The 15,519-nt window shown below is 40.8% G+C and overlaps 1 protein-coding gene across 1 annotated transcript in view; it reads left to right on the forward strand.

The window, feature by feature from the left end:
• The window catches only part of Stap1 (signal transducing adaptor family member 1), a 35,136-nt gene extending 24,032 nt beyond the window's left edge, over positions 1-11,104 (forward strand). Inside the window, exons 7-9 of the mRNA XM_040747288.1 lie at positions 2,661-2,730; positions 6,801-6,897; positions 10,415-11,104. Coding sequence (XP_040603222.1) covers positions 2,661-2,730; positions 6,801-6,897; positions 10,415-10,470 — 223 coding nt within the window. The 3' untranslated portion in view covers positions 10,471-11,104. The remainder of the gene's footprint in view (positions 1-2,660; positions 2,731-6,800; positions 6,898-10,414) is intronic.
• The last annotated feature ends 4,415 nt before the right edge of the window (positions 11,105-15,519 follow it).

The raw sequence follows: 15,519 nt of genomic DNA on the forward strand, positions 1-15,519 counted from the left end.
AATAGATTGAATATGAAGACAATAGTGGATAAACAGTAAAAAGTAAACATATCTTACAGAAAAAATAAAAATTAAAATCATGGTAGTATGGCTCAATTACTATTATGAGCCATGGACCTCAAGGCTTCATTTGCTTACCAGTTAATATAGATAGATCCTTGTCTTCACACAGTAGCCAAGAATAGGTGGCAAGAATGTTAGGTGACAAACTAGATCCTGGTGCTCCCAAATCTGTGTGAGTATCTGTGTGTATTTTTGTATTTCTCCACTGTTAGTATCTGTCAATCTTTTTGTAGATTCCTTATATTTCCTATTTATTATATGCTACCATTTTTTTAGCTTATAGCATATGCTATAATGACATATGCTTTTACAAGATGATCATTAGCAACAAATTTTCAATCCATTAGAATATAATAAAATATTATAGATTTTAAATTTACAATTTATTTTGGTTAATAATTTAGTAGGAGATCTCAAAACATGTCCAAAAGAAGTACAGGTTATAGCTTCCAGCTAATAGTTTTGTTTGTTTGCTTGTTTGGTTTTTTTTGCCAACACAGGTCTTTATTTCTTTTTCTCTTGAGATTATAATGTAATCACAACATTCTCTCTTCCCTTTTATCCTTCTAAAATCAGATACTGTTCTCCATTCTCCTTCAAATTCAAGGCCTCTTTTCCACCAATTGTTATTACATGCATATATATATATATGTCTGTGTGTTCCTAAGTATAACATATAAACACAACATAAATGTTCCTAATTGCTCTTGGGTGCACATATATGTATATACTGTTAAATGTAATCCATCCTATCTGTATAATGTTACTTGCATGCATGTTTTCAAGGCTGATTATTTGACACTGGACAAGCAAATGATGTGCTCTTCCCTGGGGAGGACCACTTCTCCTGTTCACAGATTTCCTCAGTTGATGATAACTCTCTGTGGTTGAGGCTTACTGGGTTCACCCCCTACCCCATACACTTGGAACGTCCATCAGTGATGTCCTTTTTCAGCTCTGGTTTGGGCAGTATTGAACCCTTGAAAAGCAGAAAATTCAACCCTGCTCTTGGGATTTAATATTTTCTACCTCATATGTCACTTGCTCTTTAGAGACTTCAGTCTGAGAGAGGATTAGAATTGTGTCTTGCTAGTAGAGTAGAGCTTAACGTAGAGCTTTTGGCAGGAATCTGGACTATTAAGAAACACCTGTGTTTCCACCAAACAAGCTCATTTTCTTTCAGAGAGGTCCCAGGACAGATGCTCAGCCATGCAAGTTAATGAGCGAGTCTGGTAAACACAAACGGGAAGGACAAACTGGTTTACAAAGCAGAACTTGAAAGTAATTTTCCCCCAGGTGTTTACAGATCAGCGAGTGGTAGGAAGGAAGGCTGCTCCCAAGAGTAAACAGAGTTTACCAGGCACCATCATCAGGTGACTCCTCTCAGAGCAGGGCATCATCTATCTTTAACCAGCCCAGTGGCACGTGAAGCATAAGATACAAAGCTATTTTTACAAAAACCTCACACTTCGTTTTGTTTTTCCTTGAAGTTGTTCTGACTAGATGCCATGCTAGCATTATAGTCATGGAAGTCATTATTGCCTAAGAAGGAAGTAGAAAATCTTTACCCTGAATTCATTCTTTTGCAAAACTTGAGATCAGAACCTAAGAAAACATAATTAGCGCTGCACTTAAAGCCAGTCTCTTCTTTATCTCTAAGGACTAGCTTCTCTTTTTGTGTCGCAGCTTAGGCTGACTTGTAATTCTCCTGGCTCAGCGTCTTAAGTGCTGGGATGACAGGTTTGTGCCACCACATCTCATTTTACTTTGGCTATTTTTGATACAACCACAAAGCTTTAAACAGAAAATTTGATCAATTTTGTTTTTTTCTTTGCAAACCAGAACAATACAAAAATTGGAAGAAAAGTACAGTCTAAAAAAAGACAAAGCCTACGAGACTTCAGGGCCACTGTTTTTGTTTGTTTGTTTGTTTGTTTGTTTGTTTGCATTACCTTTGACTTCAAAATATAGTTCCATTACTCAAAAGTCCCAAGGGCTTCTACTGACCTCCGTCTGCCTTCATCTCACCACGCCCCCATGAGTTTATTATAAAATGCGATGGCTATTACCAACAATCGCGGTACCCTTTGGGCATCTTGTGTTGAGTGCTACAGACATTTCCTACAGGCACAAAAGAATAATTGAGACAAATAGTATTGTCCATGCTTCACAAACTAGACTGGCAGAAAACAAGGCATATTATCTGTATATTAAATGTAGATAAATAAGTATAATTTAGTGAGTGCTTAATTATGTAAAGGACTGTACTAAGGGTCTTGCCAGTTGCCAGTATTAGCCCACAATAGCCCTCAGAGGTAAAGCTTTATCATCTCCATTATGTAGGTGAAAGTACTCATATGCTCTCTCTCTCTCTCTCTCTCTCTCTCTCTCTCTCTCTCTCTCTCTCTCTCTCTCTCTCTCTCTCTCTCGCACGCACGCACGCACACACGCGCGCACACACCACGGTGGGGGGTATTTAGAGAGCACATATGACAGAAACAGAATTTAAGTCAACTGTCTCATCAAGCTCCCAAAGGGTAGCAGTCATTGAGTCAACTGTATCATCAAAATGAGGTCAACCATGTATTTCCTTTTAGAATGCCAAGAATCAAGCACTACAAAGTGATGAACACTGCAAAGAACTACACCATTGAATTGGAGAAACCGGTACGTAGCCAGTACTTCGCGTTAATACACTTCCTCTTGTTGCCGTCCAAACCTTCCTTTTTAGACTGCAGGGAAAAGTGGGAAAACAGAAGTCTTCCTCAGCAACAGACACAGGGATGTAAAAGGGCGATGAGCACCTCTAGGTAAGATGGGAAGGCTGAGAGTCTGGCAAGACCAGGCAGGTGAGATGGACTAGAGAATAGTCTGCTTCTAAAAGCAGTTTCCCTTTACTGTCTCTGCACGATTCTTCATGGAAATTGTTTCAGAGAAAGCAAAATGTTTTTATGCAGTGTCTGTATAATATCTACCCTCTATTTACAAATATTCAAATGAGCCTATGTCTGAAGGGAAGCAATCTGAGTGTCTTGTCCTCTAATACCTACCAAAGAAGATCACAATGCCCTCTTAACAGCAGTGAACTAGAAGGCCCTGCTTCTTCTTTGTCTTCAACCCCTCTTCAAGCTTAGTTATTATATCATGGAGCCAATGATAGGCAGACTTATCCTCCACACAAAGCCTGTCACACAGCCGATTAATTTACATGTGTAATTTAATCTGTCCTATTTCCATGAGGTAGATATTGTTATGCTTATCATACAGGGGAGTAAGCTGACATTTAGACTAGTCTCAACCATTGAAAATGTGGTGATGTGGCCTGTGTTTCTTTAAAATTAGCTCCTAGTTCCTATGCCTCTTCAGGTGCATTTTTTTGTATTTATTTATTTATTTCCCTATTTTTTATTTAAAATAGAAACAAGATTACTTTACTTGTCAATCCCAGTTCCCTCTCCCTCTCCTCCTCCCTTGCCCCCCACTAACTCCCTATCCCATCCCCTTTCTGTTCCCCAGGTAGGGTGAGGCCTTCCATGGGGGATCTTCAAAGTCTGTATTATCCTTTGGAGAAGGGCCTAGGCCCTCCCTCATGTGTCTAGGCTGAGAGAGTGTCCCTCCATGTGGAATGGGCTCCCAAAGTTCATTTGTATGCTAGGGATAAATACTGATCTACTACCAGAGGCCCCATAGAGTGCCTAGGTCTCTTCACTGACACCCAGGTTCAGGGGGTTTGGATCAGTCCTATGCTGGTTTCCCAGCTATCAGTCTGGGGTCCATGGCTCCCCCTGTGGGTTTTACCAGTCAGATCTTGACTCCTTTGCTCATCACTCCTCTTTGCAACTGGGTTACAGGAGTTCAGTTCAGTGTTTAGTTGTGGGTGTCTTCCCCTGCTTCCATCAGCCACTGGATGAGGGTTCTAGGATGGCATATAAGGTAGTCATCAATCTCATTATCAGGGGAGGGCATTTAAGGTAGCCTCGATGCCAGTGGATGTCATTCTTGTAGATTTCTGAAAATCTAACTAGTGCTAGATCTCTCCTCAAACCTATAATGGCTCCCTCTATTATGGTATCTCTCATCCTGCTTTCCTCTACTCTTACCCTGACTCAACCTCCCTTCCATGTACTCCTCTCTCCTCCTCTTCTCCCCCTCTCTTTCTCCCATCTCCCTCTTCACTCCCTTCCCTCAATGCTCCCAAGCCCCTCAGGAGATCCTGTCCCATTCCCCTTCTCTGGGTTACCATGCATGTCTGTCTTAGGGTCCTTCCTGTTTCTCAGACTCCCTGGTGGTAGGACTGTAGGCTGGCAATCCCCTGTTCCATGTCTAAGATCCATGTATGAGTGAGTACATACCATGTTTGTCTTTTTGTGACTGGGTTACCTCACTCAGGATAGTTTCCTCTAGTGTCATCCATTTGCCTGTAAATTTCAAGATTCCATTTTTTCCCTGCTGAGTAATACTCCATTGTGTAAATGTACCACATTTTCTGTATCCACTCTACAGTTGAGGGGCATCTAGGTTACTTCCAGGTTCTGGCTGTTACAAATAATGCTGCTACGAACATAGTGGAACAGACATCCTTATTGTATGAATGCACATTTTTTGGATATATGCCTAAGAGTGGAATTTCTCGATTTTGTGGTAGACTTGATTTCCATTTTACCGAGGAATCTCCATACCGATCTCCAAAATGCCTGTACAAGTTGGCACTGGCACCAGCAGTGAAGCTATTATGATATTTCTTTTTTTTTGGGGGGGTTTCGAGACAGGATTTCTCTGCATTGTTTTGGAGCCTGTCCTGGAACTCGCTCTGTAGACCAGGCTGGTCTCGAACTCACAGTGATCCGCCTGTCTCTGCCTCCCAAGTGCTGGGATTAAAGGCGTGCGCCACCAATGCCCGGCGTATGATATTTCTTATCTTGCTCTCCTCTATTCTTCCCCTGACTCGATCTTCCTGCTCCCTCATGTCCTCCTTTCCCCTCTTCCTCTCCCTTCCTCTTTCTCCTAGCTCCCTCTTCCCTCCTTCTGTGCTCCCAATTAGCTCAGGAGATATTGTCTCTTTCCCCTTCACTGGGGCACCATACATGTCTCTCTCTCTTAGGGCCCTCCTTGTTTCCTAGCTTCTCTGGCGGTGTGAATTGTAGCCTGTTACTCCTTTGCTCTATGTCTAAAATCCATATATGAGTGAGTATATACCATGTTTGTCTTTTTGTGACTGGGTTACCTTGTTCAGGATGGTTTCTTCTAGTTCCATCCATTTGTCTCCAGGTGCATTGTATAGCAATGCATAGTTAGAATTTATAATGTTTTGACTGTAAGTCTCAGAGAGACACTGCACACAGCTCACTTTAGTGAAAAATGTCTCCAGAACGTCTCATATTCACATGTCTATGGACCCAATCATGTATCTCAGCCCATTATAAACTCAAGATCTTCTTGATTCTGTCTCCCAAATGCTGGGACAATAGGTGTGCACCAATCAGGCCTGGCTCCAACTAAGTTTGGTAAGCTAAGTTCTAACAAAGCAGGTAGAGGTCTAAATTGCTGAAGGAGCATCCATAAATCTAAGTGGCAAAAGTGGTTCCAGCGAGGAACAATCTAGCTCCTGCACCTTTGTAAGTGGAGTCCTGTACTCCTTGTGGTTAGCCTGCACAGTCCACATTAGAAAGAGAATGAATAGTCTGGGTAGTCCTTTCACCTTTCAAACTCCTCAGTTTTCTTGTCCTTCATAATTTTAATTTTTTAAAAATATAATTTTTTAACTTTATTTTATGTGCATTGGTATGAAGGTATCAGATCTACTGGAACTGGAGTTACAGACAGTTGTGAGCTGTCATGTGAGTGCTGGGAATTGAACCTGGGTCCTCTGGAAGAGCAGTCAGTGCTCTTAACCACTGAGCCATCTCTCCAGCCCCCCTAATTTTAATTTTTTTTTTTTGTTTTTTTCGAGACAGGGTTTCTCTGTATTGTTTTGGAGGCTATCCTGGAACTCACTCTGTAGACCAGGCTGGCCTCGAACTCACAGAGATCCGACTGCCTCTGCCTCCCGAGTGCTGGGATTAAAGGCGTGCACCACCAACGCCCGGCCCCCTAATTTTAATTTTAATGAGTTATTTCACACCAAGATTATTTGAGATAATCAGGTATACTAAGATTTAACTTGCATAAAATTATTGATGGGGTAGAGAGATTTTAGTGACCCCCAGACCCTAAATTACTCTGTTACAATGAAGAATTAAAATGCTTCTATTCTCTGGTTTCAAACAGAGGAAACCTATTATGCCCAATTTAGGAAAAAATATTATCAGCCCATAGAAGGTTCTTATTGTACACATTTTGAAGGCTAGTAAATCTTAGGGACTAGGAAACAGTTGGTTATGAGTTGTCACTTTTTCTTATTTGCCCAATTTCAGGAGGAGAGAAATTGGCCTAAATTTAGTCATTTTTCTGTTTTATTTGCTGGAAGGCAAAGTACCTAAATATCATTCACCAAACTGTACACAATACTAAGGGAGCATTTCCTCACCAAAGAATGTCCACATAGTCCTTAAAAAGGAGAAAAATGATAGACATGGCTAAGAAAGTCATGGTGTTCAGCAAGTCATTGAAGTATATGATGCCTACATGTCCTGACTGGAGGTCAGGAGATAAACAACAATCCCCACTCTACTGCAGGGGAGCATCTCCTGTCTATGTTTAGCCAGACTCTGAGCCATCTCTCATTTTCTTTTACACAGGTAACACTCCCAAACCTTTTCAGCGTCATTGATTATTTTGTGAAGGAGACTCGAGGGAATCTGAGACCATTTATACCTTCAACTGACGACAACCTTGGTATGTCCTTCATTTTACTCTTACATCAAACAAAATCAAACCCCGAATATGCCAAGGTTTACATTTTTAAGAATCAAAACTCTCCATTAGGCAATCATGTTTTCCAGAGTCTGGGAGGAAAGAGCATCTTCCTCCAGGTAGTGTATGCATGCATTGTGATTATTAACGCCATTCCATCATTCTATTTGATTTCATCAAACAAGCTCAGGCACAACAGAAAAGCAAAACAGTATAGACTCGTGGGAAGCAAATAGGAAATGAAGCCCACAACAGTGTCAGAGGCTTGAAACTGGGAGAATGCATTAGAGTGAGCAAAGGCTGTGGGGATTGGTCACTTGGTAGCAAATTACCTTGATATAGTGCTATTCTGCTGTGAAGGTAAGGAAGTCAGATGGCAAGGTCATAGGAGTGACGAGGTGATAAGGAGCTACTGACGAAAATTACAGTCGGGGTCAGCTTCAAAATTGGTGGGCTCCTTTTTTTTTTAATAAACAAAGAACTTTAAAACAGTGGTAGGTAGTAGTTCATTAAACTGAGCAATGAAACCTGTGTCAACAGTATAGTTTACACGTTCATTAAATTGGTTCCATCTGCATTCTAGTTTCCACTGAGTGAAGCAGGCAGACTGAACCATATTGCCCAGTTCTGTCTAACAGTCTACATGTGGTCACTGGGCAAGCTCTAAGCAAAAGAGATTAAGTGTCTCCATCTATCTTGGGTTTCATTCTTCAAAGACAGTTTCTTTTCCTACATGTTATAAAGGAAGACAACTTGGTCTACCTACACCAGGGGCAGATCTGAAAAGTTTCACTAATTACAACAACAGCAGGTTTAAGTCTAAGTTCTTAAAATATCACTGTTTATCTTTGGATGCTACGTAACAACACAAAAAATACAAGAGTCTGCAGGAGTTTTAGAAATGATCAAGTGCAATCTCTGCCTGTGCAGAGGAAGTATCTCTAAGATGTGATTACACAGCTTGCTTGGCAAGTTCTGTTATGGCGTTCTCTTGAAGCATACTTTTATTAATACAGCTCTGTGATGAATTAGTATAGCCTGAAACGAAGAACTCCAGGTGGCCAATGACTACTGAGGGAGGGAGAACCAGTGTTCTTCAGGGAGAAGCTTGCACACATGTTGTCCATTCTTTTTTTTATATCATTTTTTATTTTAATTTTAAATAGCTTGTTTTACATGTCAATCCCAGTTCCCTCTCCCTCCCCTCCTCCCGCACTCCCCTTCCCCCCCACCCTCCCACCCTATTGCCAAATCCTTCCACATAGGGGATATCTAGAGTCTGTCATTTTACTCTGGGTAGGGTCCAGGCACTCCCCTAAGAATCCAGGCTGAGAGAGCATCCCTCTTTGTGCTATAGGCACACGAAAACTGTTTGTATGCCAGGGATAAACACTGATCCACAGCTCAGGGCCCCATAGGTTGCCCAGGCCTTCTCACTGACACTCACATTTGGGGGGTCCAGATCAGGCCCATGCTGGCCTCCCCACTGTCGGTCTGGGGTCCAAGAGCTCTCCCCTGTTCAGATCAGCTGTCTCTGCTGGTTTTGCCAGCCCATTCTTTGCCAATTTGCTCATCACTCCTCTCTCTCTGTCACTGGGTTCCTTGGGTTCAGTTCAGTGTTTAACTGTGGGAGTTTGCCTCTGCTTCTATCAGTACTTGGATGAAGGCTCCCGGATGGTTATAGGCTTCAAGTTCATTATCAGGAATGGGCATTCGAGGTGGTCTCTCCACTATTGCTTAGCTTGCCAATTGGTGTTATCCCTTTAGATCACTCGAGGTCGCTCTGGTGTCTGATCTGTATTCGATCCTATGATTCCCTCTTCCCCCTATTCTACCCCCACTCCCTCAACTTCCTGTTTCCCCATGACCAACTGTCCATTCTTAAGTGTCCAGCTCTGAACACATGTACATACTAGCAAAGGTAAATGAACTCAGTAAGTTATATATCAGTAAACATACACACATATACATATGGATGTACATGTAGCAATATTAAAGAAAAATCATGAATTATGGAGAGGCACACAGAGTTGGAAAGAATCTTTCTAAAAAAAAACCACTAAAATATAAATAATTTCTTTCTCCCATGTAGTAAAATATATCCAGAACCTGGCCTCCCTACTTTAGCTCATACAAGGTAGATTCAGAAGTATGTTTCAGCCTTTCATACTTACATTTAGCTGCATTTTTATTTCAAAATTACTTGAATATTTATAAAATTTTAGTGCCAAATAAAAATTTCCATTTGGAACAACAGAAGATGTCTCTGGGGTCTGTGTGCACAAGGAGCTTCTTGGTATGCTCAGAATCTGTGCCACAGCTGATACAACACTAGGCGGTGCTGTTTCCCAGTTCTTCCTCTAGGATGTCTCTCGCTGTACTAAGGATCAGTGTTTCTTCTAGGTAAAACAAGAGCCTTGAGAGCTTAGCCAGTGCTGTCCTGCTGTCCTTCCTGAGAGCTAGGGGCTGTGCCTCTTCAAACAAGTTAAAGAAGAAAACATGCAGAAGCAATTCCCACGCTCAGTTCTCTGACACAATTTTCTTCGTTTATATGGACAGAAAGGATTTTCTTTGAGGTGTTAGAACCAGGAAAGAAAACAGACAACAGAAAAAGATAACTGAAAATGGACTGCTGGCTTAAACATTAAATGGTTTTAAAAACAGACCACCAGATTATGATTGCTGTGTGACTGAACTGGGTTGGTTTGCTTTGTGATCAAGAGTATTACTCAACACCCTTGTATTGGATTCTTTTGTTACCAGGGTTATTGACTGACAGGGAGCCTTTTCAAACCAGAAGAGCTTCTGGAGAGTAGCATGTTTATGTTTTCAAAAGCAGAAAGAGAAGGAAAATAGTATTTCCTGAAAAAAAGCCTTGACCCCAAACGCTAAATGCTAGATTTGAAGAAAACTTTGTGAACCTGGTGCTTGATTCTGGGACATGGACTTGCTTATTGGGGCAGAGTGTGAATGCCAGAGCACTTAGTTTAATTTACCTTGAGTTAGAAATTAGAGTTGTAGGGTACTTGATGGATCAGGGATCTGGAGATATGGAACTAGTTAATGTGTACACATAGGATTCTAATGAAAAGAACCCAGAATCTTCTCTGACCCTTGCTTGGTAACCTGTGTTAGTATCCAATGTTCTCTTTGATACCAAGAGGCAAGAGCAGCAATAGAGAATAGACAAGAGATATTCTCTCAATTTATTTTCTCAAGGTCAGAAAATACCAGCTTAAAAGTCATTTCAAAATATAGCACAGAAGGTATATAGAACATTAAACTCAAGCCTAAGAAAATACATGACATGTTAGGTCCAGGCTACAAAAATATTGAAAGAAATATGGATATTCCGCACCTAATTGTGCAAAACTTACTGACACACCACCAGTGTTTTGGGAACAGACAAGAAAAACAACTGCTGCTGCAAGTAGAGAAAAACTTGGTCCTATAGTATTGCTTCCTTAACTCATCAACACCTCCCACCTGTAATTTCCAGGTCAAGAGCCCAACACAGAAGAAAGAAGTGAGAAGCTTAAGAAAAATCCACACTAGGCATGGAATAACATGAAAACTGCCTCCAGATATCTTGGTATTTATTGTCTTCCAAAGGCTTTCACTTTTAAAGATAATTACCTCTATTTCCCTGTCCCTAGTTTCCAAATCACTTGTTTGGGCACAAGAATAAAACGTGATAGCACATAATTTCATTGTTTTATCAGCAGGAAACCAATTTGCTAGTTACTAGCAGCGGTCTGTAGAGTAACTTGATACATTCATTTCTCTGTATTAAGTGGAAAAATTTACTTTCTAAAGTCAGATCTTTGTTTCTCCTTGTCTTCAATTAAATACATTTCAAATATACAATTTCCACAGCAGATTATCTAGGTCCCCTAAATTCTACTTATCTTCTAAACTGTAACTAGGTTTTTTTTTTTGGTAAAATCTGATTGGATCAACTAATTAAGTGTAAGGTTTTTTTTATTATCTAGTTGGTGGTCACAGACATGGAATGAATCGGGAAATGTCTGTCTGGTAGAAATGCTATATGCCACATATTAACGTTTATGGAACTAAATGTAATTCATTTTTATGTTCTTCCTTGACACTATATTTCTACTAGTTCAAATCTAATCCATGTATCATTAAAGGATGACAAAATAAACACCTTGTCTCAAATTTCATGCTATACATGCTCATTATGGTGATTCATTTCTTTAAAACTACAGACCCTTCTATCCACACTAGATCTTTTTGAATACAATCTTAGTTAAAGTATGATTCTTCTTTGAAAACAAACTCGTAAGTTGGGCTTTTTTTTCTATTTTTTAAATTTAAATTAGAAACAAGATTGTTTTACATGTCAATCCCAGTTCCCTCTCCCTCGCCTCTCCTCTGCCCCCCCCCCACCTCCCTATCCCATCCCGTTTCTGCTCCCCAGGGAGGGTGAGGCTTTCCATGGGGTAATCTTCAAAGTCTGTCATATCCTTTGGAGCAGAGCCTAGATCCTCCCCCGCGTGTCTAGGCTGAGAGAGTATCCCTCTGTGTGGCTCCTAAAGTCCATTTGTATGCTAGCGATACATACTGATCTCCCGAGGCCCCATAGATTTCCTAGGCCTCGTCACTGACACCCAGGTTCAGGGGATCTTGATCAGTCCTATGCTGGTTTCCAAGCTATCAGTCTGGGATCCATGACCTCCCCTTTGTTCAGGACAGCTGTTTCTGTGGTTTCACTAGCCTGGTCTTGATCCCTTTGCTCATCACTCCTCCATCTCTGCAATTGTATTCTAGGACTTCAGTTCAGTGTTTAGCTGTGGGTGTTTTTTTTTTTTTCTTGTTTGTCTTGTTTATTTGTTTGTTTTTTGCTTTTGGACAGCATTTCTCTGTGTAGCCATGGTTGTCCTGGAACTCACTCTGTAGACAAGGTTAGCCTCAAACTCACAGAGATTTTATCATGACAAAATTCAAGAGTTATGTAATTCAAAATGAAATGATTTGGTGTATATCCTACTCAAGGTTCAAATTATTTGAATATTTAGCTTGCTTTTCTCACTCAAAAATGGGTAGAATGGTTCTCTTAGTTCCAACATGTTATAAAGATGCTAAGGAGAAATTAGGACACAGAGCAAAGGCTTTATGAGACTAAGGGAGAAGATAAACGCTTTTGTTCACAAAAAGGACCCTATGGAGGAATACAAATCAACCAGACATTTAAAGACTTCCAGCCTCAAAACTATGAGAAAATATTGTGTGTGTGTGTGGTGTGTGTGTGTCTTAAGCCATATATTTGTTATGGAGCTCTAGTAAACTAATTTAATGAGCTATCTTCCAAACCTCCCTTCAACTTGATGAACTAGAATTTCTGAGGGTTGGTCCACAAATTTGCCCTTTTAGTATATGCCACAGGTAATTACTACACAAAATAAAATTTGAGATTATCTTAAATTTCTGTGTAGGAATATATGCAAAATAAAGTAAGGCTGCCATCTTTTAAATGGAGAATTAGTGTTAATGAGAGGTCTTAGATCTGGGGCTTAAGGTGAGTAATATTTACAGAATTTAATAATGAACACATAGCATCGTGTTAGTTCATGCATCAAATAAGGCTAAGAAAAAGAGACTGATGGACTTTAACTTAACATCTGAAACTGTTAAGTCAATCATTCCTCTAAGAAAATACAGTGCTTAAAATCTAAAAGCTTGTCTTTTTATTTAAATTAGAAACAAGCTTGTTTCACATGTCAATCCCAGTTCCCTCTCCCGCCCCTCTTCCCCCTCCTACCCCTGCTCCCTTCAGTCCCTTTAAGCCCCCCTACCCAATGCCCACTCCACTCTCCAGGGAGGGTAAGGCCCTTCATGGGGGGATCTCCAAAGTCTGTCATATAATCCAGGGCAGGGCCTAGACCCTCCCCCCATGTGTCCAGGCTGAGACAGCATCCCTCCACATGGAATGGGCTCCCAAAGTCCATTTGTATGCCAGGGATAAATACTGATCTATTGCCTGAGGCCCCAAAGAATGCCAATGCCTCCTCATTGACACCTACCTTCAGGGGGTCTGGATCAGTTCCATGCTGGCCTCTCAGCTATCAGTCAGGGGTCCATGAGCTCCCCCTTGCTCAGGTCAACTGTTTCTGTGGGTTTCTCCAGCCTAGTCTTGACTCCTTTGCTCATCACTCCTCCCTCTCTGCAACTGGTTTCCAGGAGTTCAGTTCAGTGTTTAGCTTTGAGTGTCTGCCTCTGCATCCTTCGGCCACTGGATGAAGGCTCTAGGATGGCATACAAGGTAGTCATCAATCACATTATTAGGGAAGGGCATTTAAGGTAGTCTCTCCACTATTGGTTAGATTCCCAGTTGGTGTCATCATTGTAGGTCTCTGGAAATCTCACTAGTGCCAGATCTCTCTTCAAACCTATAATGACTCCATTATGGTATCTCTCATCCTGCTCTCCTCTATTCTTCAAGCAGGCACTCCCTTGTTTCTTGCCTAAAATCCATACATGAGTGAGTACATACCATGCTTGACTTTTTGTGACAGGGTTACCTCACTCAGGATGGTTTCTTCTAGTGCCACCCATTTGTCTGCAAATTTCAAGATTCCATTGTTTTTTTTTTCCTGCTGAGTAGTACTCCATTGTGTAAATGTATCACATTTTCTCTATCCACTCTTCAGTTGAGGGACATCTAGGTTGCTTCCAGGTTCTGGCTATTACAAATAATGCTGCTGTGAACATAATGGAGCAGATTTGCCCTTGTTGTATGAATTTGCCTCATTTGGATATATGCCTAAGAGTGGAATTGCTGGGTCTAGTGGTAGATTAATTCCCATTTTCCTGAGGAATCTCCATACTGATTTCCAAAGAGGCTGTATGAGTCGGCACTCCCACCAGCAGTGGAGGAGTGTTCCCCTCTCTCCACATCCTCTCCAGCATAAATTGTCTTCGGTGTTTTTGATTTTAGCCATTCTGACAGGAGTTAAGATGGTATCTCAGAGTTTTATGAGGGGACTTTTCTTTGTGGTTCACTCTATTTTGTGTTCTGTTGAATTCTTGTACTTTCATTGGCATGTCTTTCTTTAGGTTGGGAAAGTTTTCTTTGATTTTGTTAAATATGTTTTCTGCACCTTTGAACTGGGTTTCTTCACCTTCTACCCCTATTATTCTTAGATTTGGCCTTTCCACAGTGTTCCATATTTCCTGGATATTTTATGTTAGGGATTTGTTGGATTTTCTCTGATCAATGAATCTATTTCTCCTAGTGAGTCTTCAATGCCTGAGATTCTCTCGTCTAACTCCTGTCGTCTGTTGGTTATGCTTGCATCTGCAGTTCCTGATCGTTTACTTACCTTTTCTAATTCAATCATTCCTTCAGATTATGGTTTTTTATTGTCTCTATTTCAGCTTTCAAACCTTGCACTGTTTGAATTGTTTCTTGTAATTTTTGGTTTGTCTTGTTTTCCATTTCTTTAAAGGATTTTCTCATTTCTTCTTTTAATGAAGTTGTTTGTAAGGTCATTCTCTTCTGCTTCATCTGTGTTGTGATGTTCATATCTTGCTGGTGTTCAATCCCTAGACTCTGGTGGCATCACATTGTTTTTTCTGTCATTGAATTTGTTCTTATATTGTCATCTTCCCATCCCTTCTTTCAGTGGGTACAGGTGGGGGTCTCTTCCTTTCCTGGTGGATACAAGTCCAATACACTAACGGGTCTTATGGTGGGTGCAGACAGGTCTGAGGTACTCCCTCTCCTGGTGGGAGGTCTGTCCTCTCAGCAAGCTCCTGGTTGCTTGGTCCTTGGGGGTGAGTCTCCTGGCTGAAGTCTCCAGGCCAGGAGATCCCAGAGAGCTAGTCTTTTTTTTTTTTTTAAAGATTTTATTTATTTCAATGTGCATTGGTGTTTTGTCTGTACATGTATCTGTGTGAGGGTGCCAGATCTGCTGGAACTGGATTACAGTTTTGAGTTGCCATGTGGGTGCTGGGAATTGAACTTTCGAAGAGCAGCCCATGCTCTTAACTGCTGAACATCATCTCTCCAGCCCAGAATAAATACTTTCAAAGTGCTAATGGACATGAAAAAGATTAAAGAAATTACATGGGTACATAAAATAGAAACAATGACTACTGTCCTATAGAATTCAGAGATGGTAGTATACAATGACAGAACTAACATATATAAAAGAAATGTGTGATGCAATGCTAAGTTGGAGAAACAAAGTCCATACCTGTATTAAAGAACTCTAAAACTTAACCACTGTCGTGGATTTGGCAGGCCAATACAGGAAGGAATGACTATGAAGTCTAGGCCTAGGTTCATTTTAAAAGCTTTTTGCTCACATGTCTGATACCTGAGGGTGTTAACAGCCTCAATTTTTCATGTGGGCTACTATGGTTTTCTCCATAAACTGTATTCTAAGAGTAAGTTTTGCCAGGGAAATGGTATGCAACAGAATGACAGCAAGCTAGTAAGGGTTCTTTGACCCAATCATAGTAGTCTTAAATAGGCCTGGGAATGCTAACTTTCTACATTTGGGGAATATGTAGTCTTCCAACAGGTAATGTTAAGGTTAGTTTCATTTTATACAAGTAGACAGAATTTAGTACAGCAAA

The sequence above is a fragment of the Mesocricetus auratus genome, unplaced genomic scaffold, assembly GCF_017639785.1.
Source record: "Mesocricetus auratus isolate SY011 unplaced genomic scaffold, BCM_Maur_2.0 Super-Scaffold_100006, whole genome shotgun sequence".
Taxonomy (NCBI): domain Eukaryota; kingdom Metazoa; phylum Chordata; class Mammalia; order Rodentia; family Cricetidae; genus Mesocricetus; species Mesocricetus auratus.